The sequence below is a fragment of the Cololabis saira genome, chromosome 19 (genome assembly GCF_033807715.1).
Source record: "Cololabis saira isolate AMF1-May2022 chromosome 19, fColSai1.1, whole genome shotgun sequence".
Classification (NCBI taxonomy): domain Eukaryota; kingdom Metazoa; phylum Chordata; class Actinopteri; order Beloniformes; family Belonidae; genus Cololabis; species Cololabis saira.
This window is the reverse complement of record NC_084605.1, coordinates 30,453,202-30,479,102: the sequence shown is the minus strand read 5'-3', so window position 1 is coordinate 30,479,102 and position 25,901 is coordinate 30,453,202. Positions and strand designations below refer to the sequence as shown.

Here is a 25,901-nt window from a genome sequence, read left to right as displayed (position 1 = left end):
TTGACTGATTTAACTATGGGAATACTATTTTAATTAGACATATGACTAAGATAAGGTAATTGGACCAGACCATTTTTTTATGTAACCTTTAAGATATGTCACTGGCATCAAGTCAAAATGTAATACTCTCTAAAATAATGACTTTTCTGTTTGATAAAGGGTTGTATCATCAACATATCATTTTATTTTATTCAAGCAAAAAGATTTGAAGCAGTTTAGGGTTATAAATTACATTTATTTATTTACTTTAAATTCCAGGCAAGTCACTTTTGATCCCAGCTTCGTGGTGTTGACATGATTAGACAACTGTCCTCAGTTTATCTCCTGACCAAAATATAGTCATTAAATCCACTTACTTTAGATGGCTGGGTTCATAAAATGAATTTTGACGTCGCTCATTAGTCGTTAATCAGATCAGACAATGAACAAGAGCAACATCACTGAGTCATCTTCCCCCAGGCTCGTGGGTGGAGAGCCATTTCACCCTTGCACCAAGGGCAGTCTCTTTACAGACTGTTGCAGCATGTTCACTTTAATAACAGCAACACCGTTGAATTATCGCCTCACTTTAATGCACCTCTGGTGACTTTCACCGCGAAAGACTTCCAGAAGAAGCGGCTGAAGTTAAAAAGTGACATTTTATGTTTGCAGAGCTCAGCTGTTCGTGGACGGTACTGCATCAGACACGGTGACGTCGGAAGTCACGATGTATATGCTTTATGACACTGAGAGCTTCTGTGGCAGCGTGCCCATCCCCACCTCGCATCGTCCTTGTCGCTGGTAGTCTCTGTGTGGTACTTTAGGTCGTTTCTTGGAACAGCCACTCGCATCTGCTGCCATACACACCAACACATTTGTGTTTTGATTAACCACCTTGGGTCTGAGCTCCACACAGCCCACTACATCCCATACCGCCACTGAATAAACAAGTGCCATAGGCGCTGAAGATGATTTATCCTCCTCACTTGGCCACCTCTCGTCTCTCTTCACAATGTGTCTTCTTACGTAACATTTTCTGAATCCTCTCATGGGACATGCTCAATGACCTTTCCATGTTTTTAGTCCACAGATGTGAATTCCTGTGGGCACCATTGCAATCACTGTTTTGACTGGCCTTTTTTTTTCTTTTTTTTTGTCTTGTCCAACTGTAGAAGCTGTAACCCACATCAAACCCCCTCCGTCTTCCTCCTCTCCTCCCACTCCTTCCCGTTGCCTCCTCCTCTTCCTTCGGGCCCAGCCCCAAACTCTGTAAACAGTGAGGCTTTGTCTGCAGCTGTTGTGGTCAGCCTGCAGTTTAAAGTCCCGATCAAGCATCAGATTGTGTGCAGCCTCGACTGAGTCAGCGGACAGCCACTTTAGTCGGTTTCCAGGGATGAGTGGACAGTGGGCACTGATGTCTGCGGTTTAACTATCCCTCAGAAGGCATGTGTATGGAGCCAAATCAAGGCCAAAAGTTTTGCTAATTTGAAAATAAAATTTGAACCTGAAAATTCTTTTTTACAGTTTCAATTTTATTTTTTTCAGTAGCAGATCTTTTTTTCAGTTTCAAATCCTTTTATTTCAGTTTCAAATCTTTTTTTCAGTTTCAAATCTTTTTTTTTTTCAGTTTCACATCTTTTTTTTCAGTTTCAAATTTTTTTTCAGGTTCAGACTTTTGGCCCCGATCTGGCGTGGGGGGCGTGGCAGTGGAAAAAACTGATATTAGCGACACATTTCTGTTTAAAAAGCTGTTTTAGACCGGCAACATGACTGAGGAACGTCCCCCGTCTCCTCTGTTCTGCTGTCACTCATGATGCCACGCCCCTCTCAGTTGATGCCACGCCCCCCACGCCAGATCGGGGCCAAAAGTCTGAACCTGAAAAAAAAAAATTTGAAACTGAAAAAAAAAGAAGTGAAACTGAAAAAAAAAGATGTGAAACTGAAAAAAAGATCTGATACTGAAAAAAATAAAATTGAAACTGTAAAAAAGAATTTTCAGGTTCAAATTTTATTTTTCAAATTAGCAAAACTTTTGGCCTTGATTTGGCTCCATACATGTGTTCAATTTATGGTGACCTCAACGTCGTGGTTGCTCATGTGAACCTCGAACACCTCCTACTGGATTGGCAGTGACTCGTCGTAACTGAGGGAGATAGAGGAACTTTAACCTTAAAGGTATAGTCTGTAATGTTGGAGAGCTAGCAAGATTTGAAAGTGGCACCTCCTCTAAGCCCCGCCCCCTCCCGTCATCCAAAGCCACGCCCCCACAAACTTTGGGGAACGCGCATTTGCAGGAGTCGAGTTTTCCAGGACATTTTGGACAGCACATTTTCATGTTTATTTATTGTTATTTATATTTTGTCATATTTGAATAAAAAATAGAAATCGATAAATGCCTTTTCTTTACTATTTCAGCATAAACAAGCTTTTACATTTCTCACCTTCTTACATGCCAAATGAATAATGACAACGAATGTGGTATAACACTTTGTTTTATTTAAAAAAGTACAAAATAGAACAATCATAAATACTATTTTTACACAAGTATCTATAGTTTTGCTACCTCTGGGTGTCAAACAATCTGTATTTACACAAGAAAAGCCGTGTCCAGGGAAGTCTGACAGATCAGGCTTTGCATGAGGTGTCATTGTGAGCTGTGGCCATCTAGTCCTTGAGCAGTGATTTACCTTTAGGGGGAATATCACAATTAGACATCTGACAACAATCACTGCATTTTAAAGACACAATGAATGACAACACTTCAACAATGTTTCCATTTCACACAGTAACAAACATTCATGACAGTTTTCTAAGTGGTTTATCCTTGGCTTTGTTTAGATAACTACAGGTGCATCTCAAAAAATTAGAATATCATGGAAAAGTTCAATATTTTGTAAGATATTTTAGAAAGTACAGAAAACAAAAATATATAAATATTTTCATGGTGTCTGAAAATATGTATACATATTTTATTTATTTTTCATTTCCTGAAATATCTTACAAAAAAATATTGAACTTTTCCACGATATTCAAATTTTTGGATATGCACCTGTATTTTAGATCATAAGTTATGATATGGATTTTTCAAATGACCTTTTCCACATAAGTATGTTAGCACTTCATGATCAAGCTACATTACTGTAAGAAAACTCACCTAGCCCTCTGCTGAGTTGACTCTGCAGACGCTCCTGCGTTGATGGGACAGGGACACCTGACAGAACCCCATGTTGACGCGGATCGTCAGGCCTCTTTCTTGCAGACCCCCAGTAGCGGACAACCTGCGCCGCAGAATCGCACTTTGGCTTTCTTTTTTTAGCCTTTTTAGCAGGGCGAGCTGTTACAAGTAACGCTGGAGGTGGTATTTTTGGCTGCGTTTTCTCTGCCATTCTTCAGCAAACGTGACTCGAGTGTGTGAAGTTTTCCGGCAAGATTTTCGACGTGACGAGTGCGCGCATGGGACAGAGGGGAGCGTGGGCGGGACTTAAAATGAAGGCATCTGATTGGTTCTTTCCCCCCTGCCAATCTTCTGGTCCTCTGACCAATCCGTGCCATTCGGTGCGCAAAAAAACAGATTGGTCAGAGTTTTTACAGGATTAAAGCTGTCAGAGAGGTCGGATTTTTTTCTTTCCTTTTTCTGAACACATTATTCACTGGCTACTAGGGGTGGGCAAAAATATCGATATGGCAATATATCGCGATACTTTTCCAGCCGATTCAATATCGATATTCCAAATTTGAATATCGATTTTCTTTTTATTTTTTATTTTTTTTATTTATTTATTTTTTATCCCCGATCTTTTTCCCATTATATCCCCCAGTGCTCCTACCTAAGTGACAGTCCTGGGCATTGCCACTCTCTACCAACCCTGGGAGGGCCCTGCACTGAGCTCAGGTTTTATTTCACGTTTTATTTCATTTTATAATTTATTTTTTATATAACACAATTGCCTGTCCTTAAAAAATGAAAAATAATGGACAGAGGTTTATTTATTTATGGATTTATATCTATACTCACTGATCAATGTGCCTGTCCTTGGTTTTAGTACCATCTTTCTTGTGTTTATTATCATTTGCCACATAATTAAAGCAACCTCATACTAAATTAATGTTAATTTCATATGATGTAAATAATATGAAAAACATATACAAATATGTTGTAACTTTAGCTTGTATAGTTATAATAAAACATTGTTTTGACTCAGTTTGTCCCATGAATTGTCACTATAATCTGATGAACGTGCAACTCGGATTTTAAGATCCATCACTATCATCTGATGTACATATATACAACTCGGATTTTAAGATGTGTAATGCATTTTTTTTTTTTTTTTTTTATATATATTTTTATCCCGGTTTTTTCCCATTTTTACCACCCCGTGCTCCTACCTAAGTGACAGTCCTGGGCATTGCCATCCTCTACCAACCCCGGGAGGGCCCTGCACTGAGCTCAGGTCTCCTCCTTAACCTGAGGAGTGAACAGGCCGCATCTTTTCACCAGACAGGATGGGGCTTCTCCGGCCGGACTCAGTTTGTCCCATGAATTGTCACTATAATCTGATGAACGTGCAACTCGGATTTTAAGATCCATCACTATCATCTGATGTACATATATACAACTCGGATTTTAAGATGTGTAATGCATTTTTAAATTTTTCGGTGAACTATGTAGAATATAATAATCGGGATATCGCATAATCGGGATATCGCAATGTGTATCGTATCGTGGCTCAAGTATCGTGATGCGCATCGTATCGTGAGGTCCTTCCCAATACCCACCCCTAATGGCTACTCTCAGGATGGAAGGACCATTTCACCCAGTATAACAATAAATGTTTTTGAATACGATTGCAGACTATACCTTTAAGTCTCATAGCGGAAAGTGGATCAAATGTGACACAGAGACAAAGCTGACCGACTGTTGACTGTTGTGATTTCCTGGCTCACTTTAAGCTTCTAAAGCTGTGTTCAAAGATAATAAAACATGCTCCATCTGCGTCTTTGCATTCTGATCATTTCACCCGAAAGCTCTATGAAGCAACACCCCGTCTATCTGTTCATCAGTTGAAGATAAAGCAACCCTCTTTATCTGCAACTTCCTTCCGCACCCAAATGCTTTTAAGCTGATGTGCTTTTGACCTCTCGTCTGTGATCTGACCATTTCTCTGAATCTAAAGTTGACAACTCCCGTTAGCTTTCCTTGCAGTAGATTTTGTTATCTTCATGATTTCACAACACAGGCCACCAGTTAATAAAGATTCCTTACTCTCTACTTCACTGACGAGTTTTGGTAAAATTAATTTGTTAAATCAAATTAAAATATGAGTAGAAATCTGGCTAGTTTCATGCACCTGCATGCTGTGTTTGCCTTTTCAAAGATTTGTGGAGAGCGCACACTTGTGTATCATCCGGGAATAAATCAGGTGAGGCTGTGACAACCGAAACGATTGTTCTCAGAGCCACACTTCCCAAGCACGCCCGGAGTCTGCAGGGACAGATGTGTCCTTCTGAAAACCTTGCCACGCTTGATCAATGTTTTAGAGGCTTGTGGCATGGAAGAAAAATGGATGGTGTGCTTCACCCCCTTGAAGATGGGGAGTCCTTTGCCATTTAAGATGCACGTATATTTTATCAGCACATTTAGAGGTCATAAACGTAATGCAAAAGGCCCATTAATTTGAGCACCAAAAGGGGGAACCCAATGTTTTTCTGTGATTTATCTGAGGTGGTACAAGGGAACATTTTTTTAAAAAAAGGAAAAGATTATTCTCCTCCAGCACTGCATAGGCCGCAACGCTCTCCGCACATTTGATGGATGCAGATGGCCTCAAATACAACTTTACCTGCACTAACACAAACACAACTAGTCTTTTTGAGTTAGATACAAAAGCACAGCTAAAAGCAGATATAAAAAACAGTCAAATTAGGAGACAGTTAAAAAAAAGAAACAGAAAAGGGAAAGATAAAGAGGGGATGAGGAACAAAGAGCTGAAAGAGCAAGAACAACACAGCCATTTAGTCTGGATGAGCCTCTCCCGACCCTCTCGGTGTGAGGAATTGTGATGGAACAAACTGCAGGCTTTGAACTCACTCCTGCATCGCATGCTTCAATGGACCAGGCTGAAATTTGGCAGCGTGTGGCACAGATAAGTAGCGAGCAGCTTTGTCTCTCTGAAGCCCGGACCTCCGTGTTCCCAGGTTCTCACAGAGCCCGCGGCCTGTCACTGCCCTGCCAAAACTGGAACTCATTTGTGGAATACAGTATGTATTCTTACCGTAGAGGAGTAGGATGCAGGTCTCGGCAGAGTGTAGGATCAAAGTCTGCTCATTTTTTTCTCAGTGTCACCCAGTGATAACCCTCATTTCTCCTGCCAGCGTGGATTCCATTCATTTTTCACAAGCAAACTCTGGGCCTCGCTCATAGGAAATAATCACCTGCTCCAGGTTGTACTGCCATGTTCGCCTGTGCCCCTGAACTGCATTACAGCGGCTGTGCAGATGATGAAACGGAAGTTTGATCACTGGTATGGAACCTTGAGAGAACTTTCGTATGTTCCATACTGAGCAAAATAATGAGGTTGCATAGGTCCTCAAGCTCCTGAGAAAAGATTGATTGCGAGACAGGCAGGGAATCAGAGTTACATCTCTGTGTCTGACAGGTCAGGTAACGTGAATGTGGAGTTTCCAGGTGAGAATAAGGTACAACTGTATGCCAAGCCATGTTTCCCTGACAATTGTTCCAAAAACACAGTCAGTAGAGAACATTTAATGACTACAGCCATTGTGCAAAGCTTTAAACTAATAATTGTTATTGGAGGATATTGATCTATGTATGTATGTATTGAGCTGTCTGTACAACACATTCAGAAAATGTAGAGCTTTTCTCTTTTTTCATTTTGTCATGCTGCAGCTTAAAAATCTGCATCATGCAACTCTGGTGGTGAGGTGAGCTGAAATATCCCATTTTGGTTTTGTCCCTTCAGTTTGCTCAGCTGACTCCTTGCTTTAAAAATCTACATACGCCGCAAGCAGACTGTGCATAATTTGAAAAGATATCTTACAAAAAAATGTGCTGGTACCCCTCAATGGTCACCAAAATAACTCAACACTGACAAAAGTAATTGCAAATGTTAATTTACTGAAAACTGACGTATAAAAAGCAGACACTGGTTTTGATTAAACACAATCATTTGAAAGATAACTTAAAAGGTTATTAAAAGGTTAAGGTTGTTGAAAGGGTAACGTTAGAGTATAATCTTACAACTGATGTCTCAGGAGCTGAAGGTTCCCAAGAGTGGCTTTTTTTAAAAAGATATTAAATTCTTCAATAGGACTAAAAAAACAACCAAGACTAAAACTTGAAAAATAGAGGGATAGCAGGTGAAGAGATCTACAAAGATTGGAGGGACTTCCAGAAAGACAGCCAATTGCTGAAAATAGAAAAAGTAATAAGAAACCACATCAGTGGCAGTATATGCAAGCAAAGTGACCACAACTTACAGGAAAATTAGGGAGATATACAAAGTTATCTATAAGGGAAAACATTCATCTGAGGATCCACTCTGCCAAATAAGTTCGTATCAAACCTAAACACGATGGACAGGACCTGTGCAGAAGACTGGTTAAAAATAAATGCATAAAAAAGCTGGCAGATCCAGAGGTGGGATGCTTATAGCATCCTACCTGGAAGACCAAAGGCTAGAATTTCGTCAAGGCTTTTAAAAGGCAAGTTGCTCAGCACCTACTTATCCAAAGCAAGAGCACCATCTGGTGTTACAAATGCAACTACTACAGCAAACACTGCGTGCATGTTTTATTTGGAAAAATGAAGAAAAAAAAAAAAAAGTCTGGTGTAAAACAAACTGTATTTTTCAAGAAAATAGTTTCATGGTTTTGCAAACTGCAGATGTGCTGAAAAGGTATTTTTAGACTGCAAATGTTCAAGATGTTGGGCCTGCTTCCTGTAAACAGTAAATAATGTTTGCTTTTGTTCAAACGAACCAAGACAACAGACAGGATTGGAACAGTATATTTGAAGAACAGTGGTGTTCTGTAACAACGTGGGGCATATTTCAAAATAAAAGCTTTACACATGAACTGAACATTCAGCAAATACTTAAAACCAAGCGCCTTGTCTCCGTTTGACATTCAACTTTTACAAAGTGTACTCATTTCTATATAAAGGAAATTTAGTTTACAGCACAAAGTTTGTTTTGCTCTCAGCCACAGATATACACATCATTACTCGAAACAGCTGTTTAAAATATGGTCAAGTGGATCATAAATTAACGTAAAAACTCTAATAAAAGTAAATCTGTAAGGGGAAACAAAATCTGAAATGCTCAAAATTAAATACATAGACCTTGTGGCCTTTAATGTAACGCGTGTTTCAGAACACAACAGCATACAGAAACAAGTCAGCCGACCAACTGCGGCAGACTAAACGTAACTAATAACCTATAATACCAATAGAAATTCTGTTATTTCTGCGTCAAGGTGCATTTCCCCCAGAGGCTCGTCTTCAGGTCCCTGTTAAAGTCAATGACCTTGAGCTTCCACCCACTAACCTGCATGTAACATTCATGAAACAACTTTTCCTTTTTTTAAAAGGAGCCAAGTCACTGCAAAGAAATAAAATCAACCACTCAGGAAAGAAAAAAAAAAGACAAAGCTTTTTCCCCATTCTGGATTCCTTCCCGTGGCAGCTTCTTGCCACCCTTGTTCTCCACAGCAGATTTCTGTGCAAACATGTCAGTGTATCCTCACAAAAAACAAACTCCTCATACACAATCCTGCATAAAGTATATTCCTATAGAAATTCTTAATATAGAACCGCCTTTCAAATAAAAATAAAAGCAATTAAAATGTTTATAGTGCCTTTTTAAAAAAGGTCACTAAAGTGGAATTTGTTGGTGCGTTGATGAACTGATATTTAGAAAGACATGATGGTTCTCTGGATGACGTCGACACATTCGTGCAGCTCGTGCTCCTTGATGACGAGGGGCGGGGCCAGTCTGATGATGTCACCATGGGTGGGCTTGGCCAGCAGTCCATTGTCACGAAGACGCAAGCACACTTTCCAGGCATCATAATCTGGGGACGAGGGAGGATTGTTGTAATGAAATGATCAGATCATTTAATTCTATTCCTAAATTTGTAGCACACTGAATTTATACAAAGGACATAAGCGTCTCATTCAGTGTCTTTATTTAACTATATGTTTGCATCCGATTTAACTTGCTTTAAAAGAAAAAAAAATAGTCACCTAAAACGCTGCATACTGTACATACAACCGTTTCCCTGGATACGGACATGATTACCACATCAGAATACAGAACTGCTTACTCAAGATAAGTTGTTAAACGGTATGCTGCTGTACCTTTGGTCTCTTTAATGACGATCGCGTTCAGGAGGCCTTTCCCTCTGACTGTAGTCACAATGTCTTTAGGCAACTTTCTCAGCTCAGTCCGCAGCACCTCTCCCATCTTTTGGGAATTTTCTGCGAGCCTCTCTTCCTCCAACACCTACAAATAAAAACAGAGTTTAAGCTTTAATTATTGGCCTTTTAATATTCTTTTTTTAATTCCTTTAGATGAAAAAAGTAGTACCACCTTGTGATAAAGGCCATGGTATGTACAAATGACAGTTACAATATACATTTACAAAAGATAATTCTAGTAACTGCACAGCAGGGGAGAAGTTTTAACACCTGATCATGACCTGAGTAGAATAAAGCAAACCTGCTGATGTCCAAATAATGACGCAGACAACGAAAAACTTCCAAGAAACGATTGATTTCAGAAATGCTAGAGGGAAAAGTTCACAAAACAAGCTGATAACCTGGAATAGTTGGAAATGTGTGTTTTATGATGGAAAAACTCATTGAACTCAACTTCAGGGGTTGAAAAAAAAGATTAATAATGCACAACAAACAATATTAGGGAAAAGTCAGAAAAGGTCAATGGGTATTAGTGTGATTCACAGTTTTGGTCTTTAGCTACATTGTTTAATTAAAATGCATCTAAACTGTTGATATTTTGTTGCAGCAATACTAAGATTAAAAAGATAACGCAAGTTCTGTGAATGCAAACTGCAAAATGTATCAAACTTGAGTTTTATCATTCACCACATTGGCATTTATCGTTTCAAGGAAGAAGCCTCAAGTGTTTAAGTGATGTAAACGTGCAATCTTAAATACTGAAACTGTGAAAAAAAAGTGATAAGTTGTCAGTTGAGCTGATGAAATTATATTTAATCTGATAATCACATTGTCCCATGACAACATTCACTGCTCATTTTATTTCTTCAAAAATTGTAATTCCTGTGACTTCTTGTCCATAAAAAGCACGAAGTGGAAAAACCAGAATCACTCAGCTGGACTCATGTTTGACCAAGCATCGCTGAGTGGCTTTGGTTTACCACTCGGTTTACCAGACTTGAAGTAACAAAAATGACATGCTGTAATAAAAAATGAAAGCCAATGTTAACACTAAAAATCATTTTTAACTTATTGATGCCTTTGTTCGTTCGAGAAGTGTTAGGTTTAGGGTTTTAGTCCACTTTAACACCGACCTCCAGTGCTGCAATAGCAACACGACACGCCACAGGATTTCCTCCGTACGTGGACCCGTGCTCTCCAGGCTTGATGGTCAGCATAACCTCATCATCACACAACACTGCAGACACCTGAGGCAGACAAGCATCCAGGAGTTTAAAACAAAGAATACAAACAGAACTTTCACCTTTATCTATCCTGACAGTTCAGTTTCCAACTTTAAAAAACAAGAAGTGTGATGTGAAGAATAACACTCACGGGGTAAACGCCTCCGGAAAGAGCTTTTCCCAGGATCACCATATCTGGACGGACTTCCTCGTGGTCCACGGCCAGCCGCCGGCCAGTCCGTGCCAGACCCGTCTGCACCTCGTCAGCAATAAACAACACCTGGACAAACGATAAGAGTGTTCTGGTTTAAAAATTTAAAAAAAAATCTTATCAATAAAATGATTTTTAAAAATAAACAAATGATATAATAGTGCTGAGAGTCCACAATTCCCTTTATGTTAATGCTCTATGAGGTCATTTATGGCAATATTAGACTTTGTGCCGCAACATTTGCAGCTGTTACCATTCCCACCAAAAACACTGACGTTTCAGAAAATTAAAGGAACATTTCATAAGAGTAAAAAGGAACATAACCAAACAACTGAAACTTGCTCAGCTTGAATTACTAAACAGATGTTTTAAAGCTCATCATTCACACCCAAGCTTTTATTTACTTCTTCCGTTTAAAACACTTGCGGTGCGTCTGAAATGCCATACTAAAAAGTATATACTAAAAAGTATACTTAAGTTCGGCACACTTTTGAGTAAATATCAGTAATGTGCATTAATTCGGACGTACTACTCAGAGCGCACACGTCACTTCCTGCCGTTGGGAGGAAGTGACGTGTCACAGCAGCAGTAGCAGCACCGCTCTGCTCTTTCCTGTTTATTCTGGCCGAAACAAGATGACATTATATAATATTATTATATACGAATATTAATATTATTGTACTTATGACATAAACGTGTCACTTAGCAACCAAACACCGCTGCATTGCATTGTGGGAAGTTTCTGCTCGGCTAGTGTCCATCAATCCACACTAATACATTTCTCCGGAATCAGTATGGATAAAGCATACTATTGAATACATTCTAATGTTTCGGACGCACTAGAAAATCTCGCATACTCATGTTGCATACTCATTTGGGTGGAAGTATGCAATTTCGGAAGCAGCCTTGGTGAATTTTTGTTGCAGATTATTCAAGTGAAATTCCACTCTTAAAATTCTCCACAAACTCTAGCCAACCTATAGCTGAATGTGCACTGTCCTCATTCCAGGACCTACAGAACAATAAGAAAATAAATAAAAGCCCACTGTCACAAAACCTACTTTGTATTTTGTGCAAAGTTCTCTGACTTTGGTGAGATAGCCTTGGTCAGGTACCACCACACCCGCTTCTCCCTGAATGGGCTCCACCATAAATGCTGCAACATTTTGGTCCTGAAGAGCTTTCTGCAGAAAATGAGAAACATAAAAAGAAATATCTTTTAAATATTTGCTTCATATATGTGGAAGGACTGCAGCAACTGCCAAACCCAGCCAATGTCCCCCTATACCCCCCTTCCAATAAAAGTTAAGCAACAGTAAATAATGTACATTTAATCAGTCTAGACAAGTGTAGTATAAATGTTTGGCTTGCAGAGACTAGAACATGATGTCTTCCTCTGATATAAATAAGTTAAACTTTTCATTTGGGCCAGACATTTTAAAATGTCTATTTATCCCATTCCACTGTGATGTATTCAATCTACCCAACATTTAACAGTTTTAAAGTCATGCTTAAAAGCTGTACCTCCAGTGCAGGAATGTCGTTGTATGGAATAAGCTCGAAGCCGGGCATGAAGGGGCCAAAACCCTCATAGCTGCTGGGGTCAGTGGAGCTGGAGATGGCTGCCATGGTGCGGCCCCAGAAGTTCCCATCTACACATGGGAGGAGTCTAATGTGTTAGATGTTATATCCAATATGCGCTCATTTGTAATCATTTGTGATCAACGTCCATTAGTCAGAGAGAAACAGGTTCAGTCACATTTGATGCAACTTCCAAACTTATAGAAATCTGTTACATAAGATCAAAGTTACTAGATGTGCATAAACGTATCACTACATATGGCTCTGACCAGTGATGCAGGTGTTTTGGGGTTTTTGAGACAATGACTTACTTGCAAAGATGATTTTGGCCTTGTTTTCAGGAACCCCCTTTACATTGTAAGCCCACTTCCGTGCGAGCTTGCAGGCCGTCTCGCCACCTTCAACTCCTACATTTTACATAGGAAATAAATAAAATAAATACATAATCATCCACTGCTGATAGCTTTCGAGGACATTTCATACAGACGGTTTGGTGTTACCTGTATTCATAGGTAGAACTTTGTCGTAGCCGAACATGTTGGTGATGAACTCTGCGTAGGCTCCGAGCACATCGTTGTAGAACGCTCTGGACGTCAGGGTGAGTTTAGACGCCTGCTGTGTGAGCGCAGCTATGATCTTAGGGTGGCAGTGTCCCTGGTTTACTGCACTGTAAGCACTGAGGAAGTCGTAATATCGGTTGCCCTCTACGTCCCACATATAGATGCCTGGAGTCGAGAAGAAAACAACATTTAACAGTTTTCACAGTCATAATAGTAGCCATTTTAATAGCTTCACGACACAACTCACCCTCCCCTCGATCCAGCGCCACAGGCAGGGGATGGTAGTTGTGCGCTCCATACTTGTCCTCACGAACGTAGATTTCATCTGAGGTTGCTCGACGTTCCTCCCTCTTTCTGGAGGCAGCCGTGGATGCAGGGCGCACACCAGAGTGTAGGCTCCGGCGGAGGACCGGTGCGGCACGGCTCAGTTGAAGAAACATTCCCTTCATGTTGAACTTGTATGCTTAGTTTGGTTTAAAACAAAGAAGAAGAAAAAAAAAAAGAAGTCAGAAGCATGCAAATCATCAACCCTACATTACTGACATTTCACAAGTGGTGAATTTTTAATTTTTCAAATTTAACCCCCGCTCCAGTCTGTTTCAGAAACAGATCTTAGTTGCACCATTTAACAGGCTGTCTCTGCATAATGTTAAATTAAATATAAGATTTAAATAATTTGCTAGACTCAGCACACATCCCTGCCCGGTGTCATGTTTACATGACTGCTAGGTGATCCACACAGTTATTTCAACAGGAGAGTACATATCCTTATCCATACAGCAGTTACACATAAGTGAAGAGAGCAAAGTACATTTCTGGGAGATTAAAACAGGTTTTTTTTGTGGTCTTGAGATGCTTTAAATCCCAGACATTTTACAGGAGTCAAACATCCAGTGAAGTCTAAGTCCGCCCCAAATTCTATGAGTTTCATTCTTCCTCTTCGTTTATGTCTTTTTATTGGTTTTCTGTCTTTCCTGTCCCTCACGAGGATCTGCTGAAGTGGCCCCATGCCCCTTATTTGAATAAAAGAAAATGGTGAATAAAAATAGTCCTGAAATAAAAGTGACAATGCACTTGAGAGTTTCATGTTCAAAGGGAATGCTGGGCCCCACTGAAGTCAGTACATGAAAGGAATTCCTTTTCATTGCAACATTCTGACTATATCAACTGCTGTGACTCAGGAAGGTCACACAGAAACTTTTAACACTCCCTCCAGTAACAGTCCTAAAATATGACCGATATGAGCAAATAAAAACAAAGACAGACAGCCAAAAATCATGTGTCTGAAAACTCTCCACATCTTGGCAACCATACTTCAGTCAGGAACCTAGCAGGAGTCAGACTTTTTGATAACTTTGATTGCTCCATGAGCCAAAAAAAAAAAAAAAAAAAAAAAAGTAAAAGTACAAACAGATGTTGAACCAAATAAGCAAGTGTACTGTAGTCTCAGATTCCACAGGGCACGCAGGCTTTACAGCTCTGCTGAACAACGCTTCTCTTTCACATGCGACACAATGGACAAGTAAAGGATAATCCCACAGCAGTGTGGCAGCTGAATTCTGATGTTCCAGACTTTTCCATTATTCAAAAAGTCCAAGCAGACTTGCTCACACCTGTAACACTCAATTTTACTTGCTCCTCCTGACAGAGGTTTTGATTTATCTCTCACTGACGGTGTGCCTGGCATTCAGGTAGGCTATAAACTATTCTGAAATGACCAAGGTGAAATTCTCTTGCAAGAACCAAAATATTATACAAGTCTTTTAACTTCAATGTGACATCAGATGAACGTTTGAAAAGTACATCTGCTGAAAATAAAAAAAGCACATGAGCAGAGGTGTCAAGTAACGAAGTACAAATACTTCGTTACCTTACTTAAGTAGAAATTTTGGTTATCTATACTTCACTGGAGTAATTATTTTTCAGAAGACTTTTTACTTCTTACATTTTCACGCAATTATCTGTACTTTTTACTCCTTACATTTTAAAAACAGTCTTGTTACTCTTTCATTTCAGCCTTTAAAAAAAAACAAAAACTATCCAGTTAAATTGCTCCATCCGGATAGAGTGAATTTGGTTGTGGTTGTTTCAGATGTTCTTGTCCAGTTTTGTTCTTACATCCGTTCCCTCAGATTCCTGCAACTAAACTTGGATGTACATTCCAATAAAGGTTAGGATAAATGATAACATGCCTCTGAAGTTTGACTTTTTGCACCATTACAATACTTATAGGCAACTAGTCATCATATCTCCTGCTCTCTGAAACACATGTTAATGCTCAATAGTACACATATATGGTTCTTTAATATATTTGCATTACACTAAGATGCATTCATTTTCAATTGGCTTTTGTCCTTAATGGATTTTTTCCCCCTTACATTACTTTTATACTTTTTTGAAACCAGTACTTTTATACTTTTACTTGAGTAAAAAACTTGAGTTGATACTTCAACTTCTACAGTATTTTTAAACTCTAGTATCTATACTTCTACCCGAGTAATGAATGTGAATACTTTTGACACCTCTGCACACGAGACAGCAGGTGTTTGGTAATCAATAACCTGCAACAGTGGCTAGATGCATAATGGAACACGCAGTACATGTGCCAGGACAAGTCCCCCTGTCCCTGAGAGATGATAGGTTGTTAGGGATCTGCCTCCACAGCACTCCCCCTGGCAAAACAGCCAGGAGTTAAAAAAAGACCCAGTGAAGAGTTCCACCCAGATGATGGTGCACCTCTCCAAAACCACCACCCAACCTTAACTCCAAAACCACCACCCAACCTTTACTGTAGGCTTCAGTCTAGCCCAAACCTTGTATGCTATTCTTAAATATGATACTCATCCAGCTTGAATGTACAAATTCATTTTTATTTTAGCCGCCTGAAGTAAAATCGTCTTTAAGATGCTGAATACATGTACACATGTGTGTGTCTGATACCGGATACCCAGCTAACATTAGCTAGCATGCTGACAGTTTTGGGGGGTTTTGTCATCTTTTTTCCCCTCTCCTTCTCCGTCATTTCCCAAACAACATTATTAGTTAACTCTTTTAATGGAATATATAATAAACAAAGATGTTTCAACCATACCGGATGAAATAAGAGCGTGTTGTGCCGGCGTCGCAGATGATGCTTCTCCAGTATTGACTCTCTCTCTTCCGCTATGGACTATATGCGTTCGGGCCGTGACGTCATTACGTCAGCACGTAAGGACACGCCTCTATGTTGCAATCTTTTTATAACATTGCACAATCAAGCCGGTAACTATCTGATGGTTACCGGTGACGTGCCAAAAAGTGATTGCCTGCCAGAATCTGATTTCTCCCCTGAAAATTGTTTTTTTTTTACCTGCCAAAAATTGATTGAAGGCCAAATACAGTTAATGAAAGGTTGTTTCTACCTAAATATGTTTTGATCTCATTCTTGAGCTTCATAATCTGAAAATCTGACGTTTTAGCGCTATTGCTCAACGGGCTGCTGTGCGCGCTCCCGCGGCCAGAAATCAGATTCTGGCAGGCAATCACTTTTTGGCACGACACCTGTCGGGTTTGATTGAATTGGATCATCATTATTTGATGATGGTTACCATCATCAAAAGTGTTTGCTGTTAGTTGTTCATTGCGGCATCACTTTATTTTGTGTAATTAGTCGTGTTTTTTAACACGTAACGTTTCTCTTTTTTCACATAACGTGTGGGGTAACTACAGCTCACATGATAATTGGTATGTAAAGAATGGCGCTTTGAGATCATTTAAACACGTGGCCAAAACGTAAGCCAATACTGATGGGAAGAAAAAAAAAAAAAAAATAAATCATAAAGTGCTCAAAGAAATGAAACATAACCGTAGAAAACAAAAGAAAATTCAAGAATGAAGTCAATTCCTAATTAAATAAATAGACATCTGTATATAAAAAGGAAAATAACGTATTAAATCAATTTAAAATGTGGAAATACAAATATACCTATCCGAGGTAAATGAATAGATGGAAATATAGAAATAAAATAAAAAAAATTATATAATGACTGAAAGGACAGATAAAAAAAAATCAAAGCATTAGTTCATGATGCATATGCATAGTTCATTTGTATGCATTTGCTTATTTCTGTCTGATGATGTTCTAAAAATATTTACTGAGTATATAGTACATTTTAAAGATATATTTTAAAATATAATTCTATCAGAATCAGAATCAGCTTTATTGGCCAAGTTTGAACATTGCCCGGCAAGGAATTTGACTCTGGTTATTTCGCTCACTGTACCCAGATTTAAAAGTAGCAACAGTAAATAACAAATGTACAGTAAATAAACATTGTGGCACTTATTAACATATATTTACATATATTTACATTACAATTAAAAAAGTGAAAGGTGCAGCAGTACTGGGGTAGACTTGGTAACGGTAGCTCTTAATAACAGATATACAATTTTTAAAAAGTGAGAGGTGCAGCAGAATGAGGTAGATATGATAGATTATTGGGAGGTGCACCAGGAAAATCTTCTATCAATCTTCTAAATTTGTCAAAGCAGAATTATTTGGAATTATACAAAGTACCACCTGCTAAAGTTCCTGGGTTGTAGTTAAACTGCAGTCAAAAATGTTTGAAGTGAATGAATTAATCCTGCAGTTTCTTCTTGCAGCCTTGAAAAAAAGGCTGCAATAGCCAGCTGCATAGATAACCATTGACAGGATTTAGCTTGACTAGACCAGTCTTACACTATGTAAAGCATAGATAGTTGTGTGTGTGTGTGTGTGTGTGTGTGTGTGTGTGTGTGTGTGTGTGTGTGTGTGCAAATAAAAAGCAAGCAACTTAGAAACAGTAAAGCAATGGAGAAAGGAATCATAAAGAACACAGGACCAGATCTAGAAAAAATGGAAACAATTTATTTAAAAACCTCGACAATCAATTATACAGATATGTTTAAATATGTTTATTTATTTATTTATTTATGTATTTATTTCTCAGGACAATGCACATTGATGAACATATATACATATGTAAATGTGCCAAATTGTAGCACAAGGCTAGTTTCCATCTGTAGTCCAATATAGGCAGGTAAGGTGTTAAAAGCAGAACAGGTAAAGATGCAATAAGAAAAAGAAAACAGAAACAAAGATGAGTACAATTAGTAAAGACAAGTACAATTAGTAAAATGAGAAATATTGAAGAAATATTGAGAAATGTTGTCTTGTACTTATTTATTTACAGTCTCTTTTTTTCTCTCGTGGCTCCAGCGCCACGCCCACATCTTGCACATGCGCAATGGGGATTCCGTCATGGCTGACAAGCGCTGGCCGGGCTGTGCAAGCAGCTTGAAAGGTGTCATTTTGGATTTATGTGGAGTTTTGTACGATAGCGGGGAAGGCGACGGAGTTGCTATTCCTGGTTCGATAGAAGCTGTGAAAAAGTGAGTGTATTACCACATAGTTTGACATTTTGCGGGACTAGAGCATGAATCGGGGATTTAGTGCAGTATTTTTCTAGTCAACAAGCGTTGCCTGAATTATGGTTCCGCGTTAAATCGACGCAGGGCTACGCCGTAGGCTCTGCGTTAGTGTAACGCGGAACCATAAATCAGCATCTATTGTTCATGTGCCCCATTAGGCTGAGAGCGTCCGGTCTGAAGCTGCGCTTCTGCACCAATGAGACCCAGGCGACCAGGGAGAAGTTTGTAGCCAAACTGCAGCGGCTGGGCTTTGACGTGAACGTGAGTGAGGTGTTTCCTCCTGCTCCTGCTGCCGTCGCGCTGCTCAGGGAGAGAGGGCTCCGGCCTCACCTGCTGGTGCACGCAGGTAAAGCTCTCCTCTCTGCAACAGGCATGACAGACAGCAGCATCCTCTACCATGCACATCCTGGGGGATGTACATGTACAAATGTTTTTCACCTTCATTTAAATTACCTATCATAGGCCTAACTGGCAAACGTATTTCCATTAAATTCCATATATTTTGATGCATAATTCCCATAAATGTGAGACCCTACATCCATAAGCCCCCTGTTTTAATATAGCATGTGAAAAATGACCAAAAAAATTCTACCACAAAAGCCTGAACACAAACTATAATCATCATAACGAGGGCTTGGAGCCAGAGGGGCGTAAGTGGCATTTTGGGCGAATATGAGTTATATATATCAAATTAAAGGTCTCGATGAGCTCTATCCAATGGTGCCAAAAAGACCTATCTGAGGTCAAACTTTATTGAATAAAGCAACAAAACAATAAAGACCTAACACAAAAGTGTGAATAATGTTTGGAGCCAGAAGGGCGTAAGTCCACTTACGCCCTTCTGGCTCTGAAAATTACATGTAGGACCATGTAGGACCCACATGTTTGTTCAGAGCCAGAAGGGCGTAAGTGTAGTTGGTGCCCTTAAACAGCATTCAGGAGTCTGGTCACAGCCAGATGGAGTGTGACAGTGTGCATGCTGCAGTGGAAACTGCGAGAAGAAAGGTTCCAATCTACTCCCCTGATGGCTACTACACCCTTATGAGAGTGGCAAGAAAGAACAAGCCATACACTGTACATGAACTTGGTCACAAGGAATTCCTGGACTTCAAATCTTTCTCCAATCACATACTCAAAAACAAAACCAAAGATGAGGAAGGACAAGCAGTGCATTGGCAGAAGATTAAATGGTTTCGCTACACAAAAGAAGAACCCAGAACAATCTTCTTCAAGAATGATTTCACCGACCCAACCTTCCGTGAACTGAAGGTGGCAAAGCAGGCAACCAGGGGCACCAGGAGCACCCATTCTGTGTCCAAACCAAGCTCAATGTATGAAAGTCCTCCTGGGATCAGTACATTGAAGAAGAAAGATCTACTCACCCTGTGCAGCAATGGGAGTATTCCTCACACATACACAGAGTTCTACAATGCTCTGACAGTGAACAGTGAGTAGAACTAAACAGACTAGTGAACAGAAAAGCAAATACGATGCGACATGATTCTTTGGATGTGGTCAGTGAATAGACTCACAGAGTAATTGAAATGGTTGAACAAAAAAGAAAAGTGAAATGATTAAAAAGAACATGAGAACTGTCTATTGTATACAGTATTTGAAAAAAATACTGAATGAAATGAAAAAATGAATGAATGCCATGAAATAAATTGTCTATTGTAAACAGTATTTGAAAAAAATACTGAATGAAATGAAAAAATGAATGAATGCAATGAAATAAATTGAATAACTCATGAATTGCCAATCAGAAGTGTGTTTAGCAAGTTCTTTTACTTTTATTACTGTCTGTACTGTTCAGCAGATGCCCAGAATGGGTTTAATGTTAATTATCCATCAATTCCCCTTTTGTTGCCCAATTTATTCCCCAATTATTGTCTGCATTGTTCAGCAGATACGCCCAATATGTCCATAGGAGACTTAGAATGTTTGGTGCCCAAAAGGCGTATCTGATGTTTTTGCCATATTTTTTTGATTTTAAAATGTTTTAGAACATGTTCATTATGCTAATATGTCATAGGTTTATTACTTAAATACTCATTCATATATGTATGTCTGTGGTTGCAATGTTGTGGTTTAAGATTAATAAATACAGTTGATTGAAGTGTGGTCAAAATTTTGTTTTGTCTCTCCTGTAAAGTTTGTCAAAAGCCACTTACGCCCCTCTGGCTCCAAGCCCTCGATATATTAGACAATTTTGCATGCTCTATCACAATGGTCCTCAACCTTTTTTCAGTGATGTACCCCCTCCTGTGAAATATTTTTTCAGCCAAGTACCCCCTAACCAGCGCAAAGCACTTTTGGTTGTAAAAAAAATACCTAAAACAGAGCACTGTGCCATCAGTAACTGATTTACTAAACATAAAAATATTGCTGCTACGCTTCAACCACGACTCCATCGTTGGTCCAAGTGATTGACAGGTGAAGCCAGGTGGCATTTGACAGGTTAGGTGGAACCATCCTGGTGTGGGGGAGACTCTGCGGTTTTAGGATAATCAGTTGAATAGCCTACTCCTGAAGATAAAATTCATTTTATTAATTTAGACTTATATTTTCCTCAATTATTTATCAAATATTTATTTTTAAAGGATTTTTGCATGGATGCTACTTTTTAATTATATGTATATTTTAAAATCTTACGTATCCTCTGTAGTGCCTTCACGTACCCCCAGGGGTACGCGTACCCCCATTTGAGAACCACTGCTCTATCATGTATAAAAACAGTCATGACAGCACAGTAAGATGACCCTCAGTATTTAACTTCATACATGCGTAATGCACCGGTTAATAATCCACCTAATTATTCAAATGAATTTGAATTGATCACTTTGACGACCTGGATCTTCTCCAGATAAAGACATGAAATTGTAAAGCCCCTTTTAGCTTCTTTTCATTACTTTTCAATACTATTTCGGCTCAGCTGGTTTTGGATTGTTAATTTTAGTTGTTGTTTTGGATTATTTTCTCACTGTTTCAGTCTTATTCGTTGTTAACCATAATAACTCTGGTCCTGAGTGATGTAAATGGTAGAGGATTCAAATGTTTTGCATTGACTTAGATGTTTTTTTCCCTCATCCAGACCATGTTAAAAAATGTTTTTCACCGTCATTTAAGTTTAGTTTAGTTTAGTATATTTAGGATCCCCATTAGCTGTTACACTTGGCAACAGCTATTCTTCCTGGGGTCCTCAAAATATCATACAAAAACATTGAATTAAAAATAAAAATACAAATATTGCAAGAGAGAACAATTCATTACAGCATAAAAAAAGTTAAAAGTTAAATTACAATATTTTCATTGTGTATAAGAAAGTCCTTCAGTCGTTTCTTAAACTGCCTTTTATCGTTAATTTCTGTAATACATGCTGGCAAAGAGTTCCAGCAAGTCATTGCCCTGTACATGACTGTGTTCCTCATTGCCTCAGTTCTCGGCTTAGGCATTGTGAATCGGCCCATTGCAACATGTCTAGTGTTATGTCTGTGTCTATCACTAGTGTAATTAATATTTCTGTATAAGCATTCTGGCTTTTTATTTGAACAAATGTTCCTAAAAAATCTAGCCAAACTAGAAGCTAATCTCTGCACAAGTTACCTATCATAGGCCTAACTGGCAAATTTATTTCCATTAAATTCCATATATTCTGATGGAAAGTTTCCAGCTTTGAAAATTCCCAGAAATTTGAGACCCTACATCCATAAGCCCCTTGTTTTAATACAGCATGTGGAAAAATGACCACAAAAGCCTAAACACAAACTATAATCATCATATATTTTACAACTTTGTAAAAAACATATGAACATATGATCACTTATAAAAAAAAACAAAACTATAGGCCAGAGTCTTAAGTTACAGTTTTGCAAAGATTTTATAATAGATTTCGCAAAATATATTTGGCAAGATTAGGGATCTGAAAAGGTTCTTACAAAAGGTAGTTTCAGGTTTCTGTCACACGCTTAAGTGATACATTTCTCTTTTACAGGACTTCTCCCAGAGTTTGATGATGTTGACAAGAACAACCCTAACTGTGTGATCGTCGGAGATGCAGCTGAACATTTTTCCTACCAGAACTTAAATGAGGCGTTCAGGGTCCTTATAGGCTTGGAGAAGCCAGTGCTGTTCTCTCTTGGCCAAGGGTAATGTGTAATTACTGCAATGCTTATACCACGTAGCTCATGTGGACTGAAGCTTGAATCACTTTAACAGAATTAAAGTTTTTTTTTTCTCTCGCTCTTCATAGGAGGTACTACAAGGAGATGGATGGTTTAAAATTGGATGTTGGTGTTTACATGAAGGCTCTTGAGGTATATTTTACTGATATATCATTTAAGAATCAGCCAAATCATTCTTGTATAAATTATATAATCAAATGAACCCTTTTTTCTGTCCAGTATGCTTGTGATTTAAAGGCTGAAGTAATTGGAAAACCGTCCCCCACATTCTTCCAGAGCGTTCTCAATGACATGGGGCTTCAACCACACGAGGTTTGTTCCCGTATGTAACACTGGGTGTTACCAGAACACAAGTGTGGACAGGTAACTTTACTGTCCAGGCTAAAAACACATAATTTTCAGCTTTCTATGTGGGTTTTTCTTTGGTCTGGGTCTGTTGGTGAGCTTTCATTTGCCTGGGAAGTAAAGAGCAGGCAGCCTGGTGATGTAGAGGGTTTTCCAGCCGGTCTCAGCCACAACACTACATCAGAGTTGGCTTTACTGCTGAGTCATCCCAGAAATAAAAACACTACTGCATCTGCGGTTTGGTGCAAGATAATGCAATGCAATATATTATTATAATTAAACAACAAAGTTCTGTTTTTATTAGGAGGGATCTGCACATTTTGTGCAAGAATTTTGTGCAGCCGGCTGCCATTCATTTTCTATGAAACCGCGCGTCGAGAACCAGCGAGCAGCAGAGGCAGCGGAGGCGTCGGGAGCAGCCGGAGCGGCGCGTCAATTTGAAGTTGAAAAATCTCAACTTTATGCAAATGAGCAGCGGTGACGCCGAGGCGGCGTCCAATCACAGCCCGGGATTCCCAAAGCGAGAAGCCTCAATGCAGATTGTACTTTCATGTACACACAAACGTACACTCATTCACATGCGTACAAGAGCAGAGCTGTGCACTAACAAACTTATTTTATCAGGAATTAATATATTTCATCCAGCAAACTGAAATTTCCCTGAACTGCTCAGGTGAAACACGTAACTGATGGTTGAGGAGCTGTATGGTCCGAACGATTTTATTTGCTACATTGATCCAACGCAAAACGATTAAAAACTGTGCTTATTAATCACAAAACACAGTTTAAACAATATGACCAAATCCGCTCCGACCCGGTGTGTAGTGATCAGCGCAGACAGACTGCAGCGAAGCCTGAATTATGGTTCTGCGTTAAATCGCCGGCGTAGGGTACGTGGCGACGCGCACCATAAATCAGCCTTCACCGGGAGCAAGGGCTCGCTGACGGTTGATGTTGATCCACGCACCAAACTTGTTAAGGAGCATCAAACTCACTCTTATCTACGCGGAAATAACGCTAAAATATAAAGAAGGCGTCCCAAAGTGTGATCTATGGTGAAATAGGAAACTGAAGAAGTGCACGCTATATGAATAGGCTGTTCCCACTATTCCCTCCAGTTCTGCAGCGCAGCTTCAAACCCCGCCCACTGCAGCTTTAGCCCCGCCCACTGTAGGCGTCGACAATACATGCAGCTTTCAGTGTGAACGCACCAAGCAGCGAGATGCTGGCGTCAGGAGATTTTTGACGCTTTCAGTGTGAATGCAGGGTAAGGTCAATGTGCTCATAAATATCATGTAGAAACAAGCAAGGAAACTTTATTAATATTTTTTTTATGGGTCGGGGTTAATTAAGCTAACTAAATGCAGCGTTAAAGTGTTCCTTTGTGCTTTGTGGGGGCACCAGATGGTGATGGAAGAGGCAACGCAGGACTCTGAAGGAGGTGTAGAGAAGAATGAGGGGTTGCTGCAGGGATGTCACCCTGCGCTGTGTGTTTTAGTTTGGAAGCTGATGCTTGGCAGGGAGAAGACTTGTGGGACTCTTTTTTTTGTGGAAGCGGTGCTGATGGTGCAGAAGTCGGAGATTTACATTGTTTTTTCAGCCTCTTGTAAATATCCGAGCCGAAGCCTAGTCAGGAACTCTCACTGAGCTGTTAGGCTTTCTCAGAAAGAGTCCAGCATTTCGGCAAGACAGGTGTGTGTGTGTTCTTTTGAGTAGGAAGGTACCTAACTCGGTGAAAAGAAACAGATGCCACCACAAGAGCTGGGCAACTTCTCTATATGTAACAGAAAGGAGCTAAAATGCTCCCTTTCTTACCTCTTGCAGCATAGAAAACAATAAACTTGAGTTTTCAAAAAGATATTTAGCTGCAAGTAAAAAATGTATACACCTCAGAAATCAAGCTGTCACCAACATTATCAAAATGTTTTTGCAGCAATTGAAAGTAAAATATAAAATACCCTTAAGAATACCAACAATACACATGTATTTTGACTTTGCTGAGCCAGACCAATGGGCACTGGAGACATAATGCAAGATGCATCATTCCTTGGTACACCTTGGTGCCCTCCCAGAGGACCTGGAGGAGGTAGCTGGGTAGAGGGAGGTCTGGCCCTCGCTGCTTAGGCTGCTACCCCCACAACACAAACCAATCAGGGCAAATGCTGGCTGAGCAGCTCAAATAATCCCAAAAGATTTTTTGCCAGAAACACCAGTGTGAACTAAGTTGTGATATTTCTCCAGTAAATATGTGTTAAATATAAACAGGAAGAAGGAATCACTCACCTATGAACAAGAGCAGTCTATGACCAAAGCCATACGTCAATCATGGCACAAGAATATGAGGCAACATTATATTTCTAGTTTTTATTATTAAATTAACCTTTTCCAGGTTAATGAAAATAAATTTAAGTGGCCACTTTAAGACCTCGGCAAGGTTTTCATTGTCAAGAAAGTGCTAAGTAGCAACGGTGATGACAGCTAACCATTGGATATGCCTGCTGTCAATCAACACACATCTAATTCAACATATATTTGCTACTTTTTTTACATTAAGTGGTCCAAAACAAACACAAAATAAAAATCACACCACTAAAGTTATCATGGATGACAACCCAGAAGTTTGAATGTTGCTTTGGTGAGCTCCGACTTGCACATCGACGCAAATAACCCATTTCACAGGGTTTCAGAAAACATGTACAAAATTAGGTTTAATATAAGTCAAAAATTACATTTCATTTAACATCAGTTATTCTTTTTATTTGAAAAAGGGTAAAATAAACAAGATATGCAATTTACATATAACATCCAAAAAAAACTTTTGCACCAGCTTTTGCATGTCCAGCCAGGATTCAGAGCAGGAACCTCCTGGCTGGAAACAGAGCAATCCTCTCGATCATGCAGCCCACTCTCCGACCTCAGTTCGTAGGAATAAATGTT

The 25,901-nt window shown here is 39.3% G+C and overlaps 2 protein-coding genes across 2 annotated transcripts in view; one reads left to right on the top strand and one right to left on the bottom strand.

Annotated features, from left to right (window-relative positions):
* Positions 1-7,774: 7,774 nt before the first annotated feature.
* On the bottom strand, positions 7,775-16,171 carry oat (ornithine aminotransferase). Its single transcript, XM_061708153.1, has 10 exons — positions 16,082-16,171; positions 13,238-13,453; positions 12,931-13,155; positions 12,742-12,837; positions 12,374-12,501; positions 11,911-12,033; positions 10,790-10,918; positions 10,549-10,662; positions 9,356-9,500; positions 7,775-9,069 (listed from the first exon to the last, which is right to left on the bottom strand). Exons 2-10 carry the CDS (start codon positions 13,437-13,439, stop codon positions 8,909-8,911), a joined length of 1,323 nt encoding a protein of 440 aa, XP_061564137.1. The 5' UTR covers positions 13,440-13,453; positions 16,082-16,171; the 3' UTR covers positions 7,775-8,908.
* Positions 16,172-18,232: 2,061 nt separating this feature from the next.
* lhpp (phospholysine phosphohistidine inorganic pyrophosphate phosphatase) overlaps positions 18,233-25,901 on the top strand; it is a 40,228-nt gene continuing 32,559 nt past the window's right edge. The window contains exons 1-5 of the mRNA XM_061707764.1: positions 18,233-18,399; positions 18,597-18,784; positions 22,430-22,583; positions 22,688-22,751; positions 22,839-22,931. Coding sequence (XP_061563748.1) covers positions 18,248-18,399; positions 18,597-18,784; positions 22,430-22,583; positions 22,688-22,751; positions 22,839-22,931 — 651 coding nt within the window. The 5' untranslated portion in view covers positions 18,233-18,247. The remainder of the gene's footprint in view (positions 18,400-18,596; positions 18,785-22,429; positions 22,584-22,687; positions 22,752-22,838; positions 22,932-25,901) is intronic.

Excerpts from the sequence above, each read along its gene's own strand:
- oat (XM_061708153.1), bottom strand. The coding sequence starts at position 13,439 with ATGAAGGGAATGTTTCTTCAACTGAGCCGTGCCGCACCGGTCCTCCGC. Across the intron at positions 12,502-12,741 it reads GGCCAAAATCATCTTTGCAA|ATGGGAACTTCTGGGGCCGC; the intron begins GTAAGTCATTGT and ends TCCCATGTGTAG. Across the intron at positions 9,501-10,548 it reads TTGCTATTGCAGCACTGGAG|GTGTTGGAGGAAGAGAGGCT; the intron begins GTCGGTGTTAAA and ends TTTTATTTGTAG.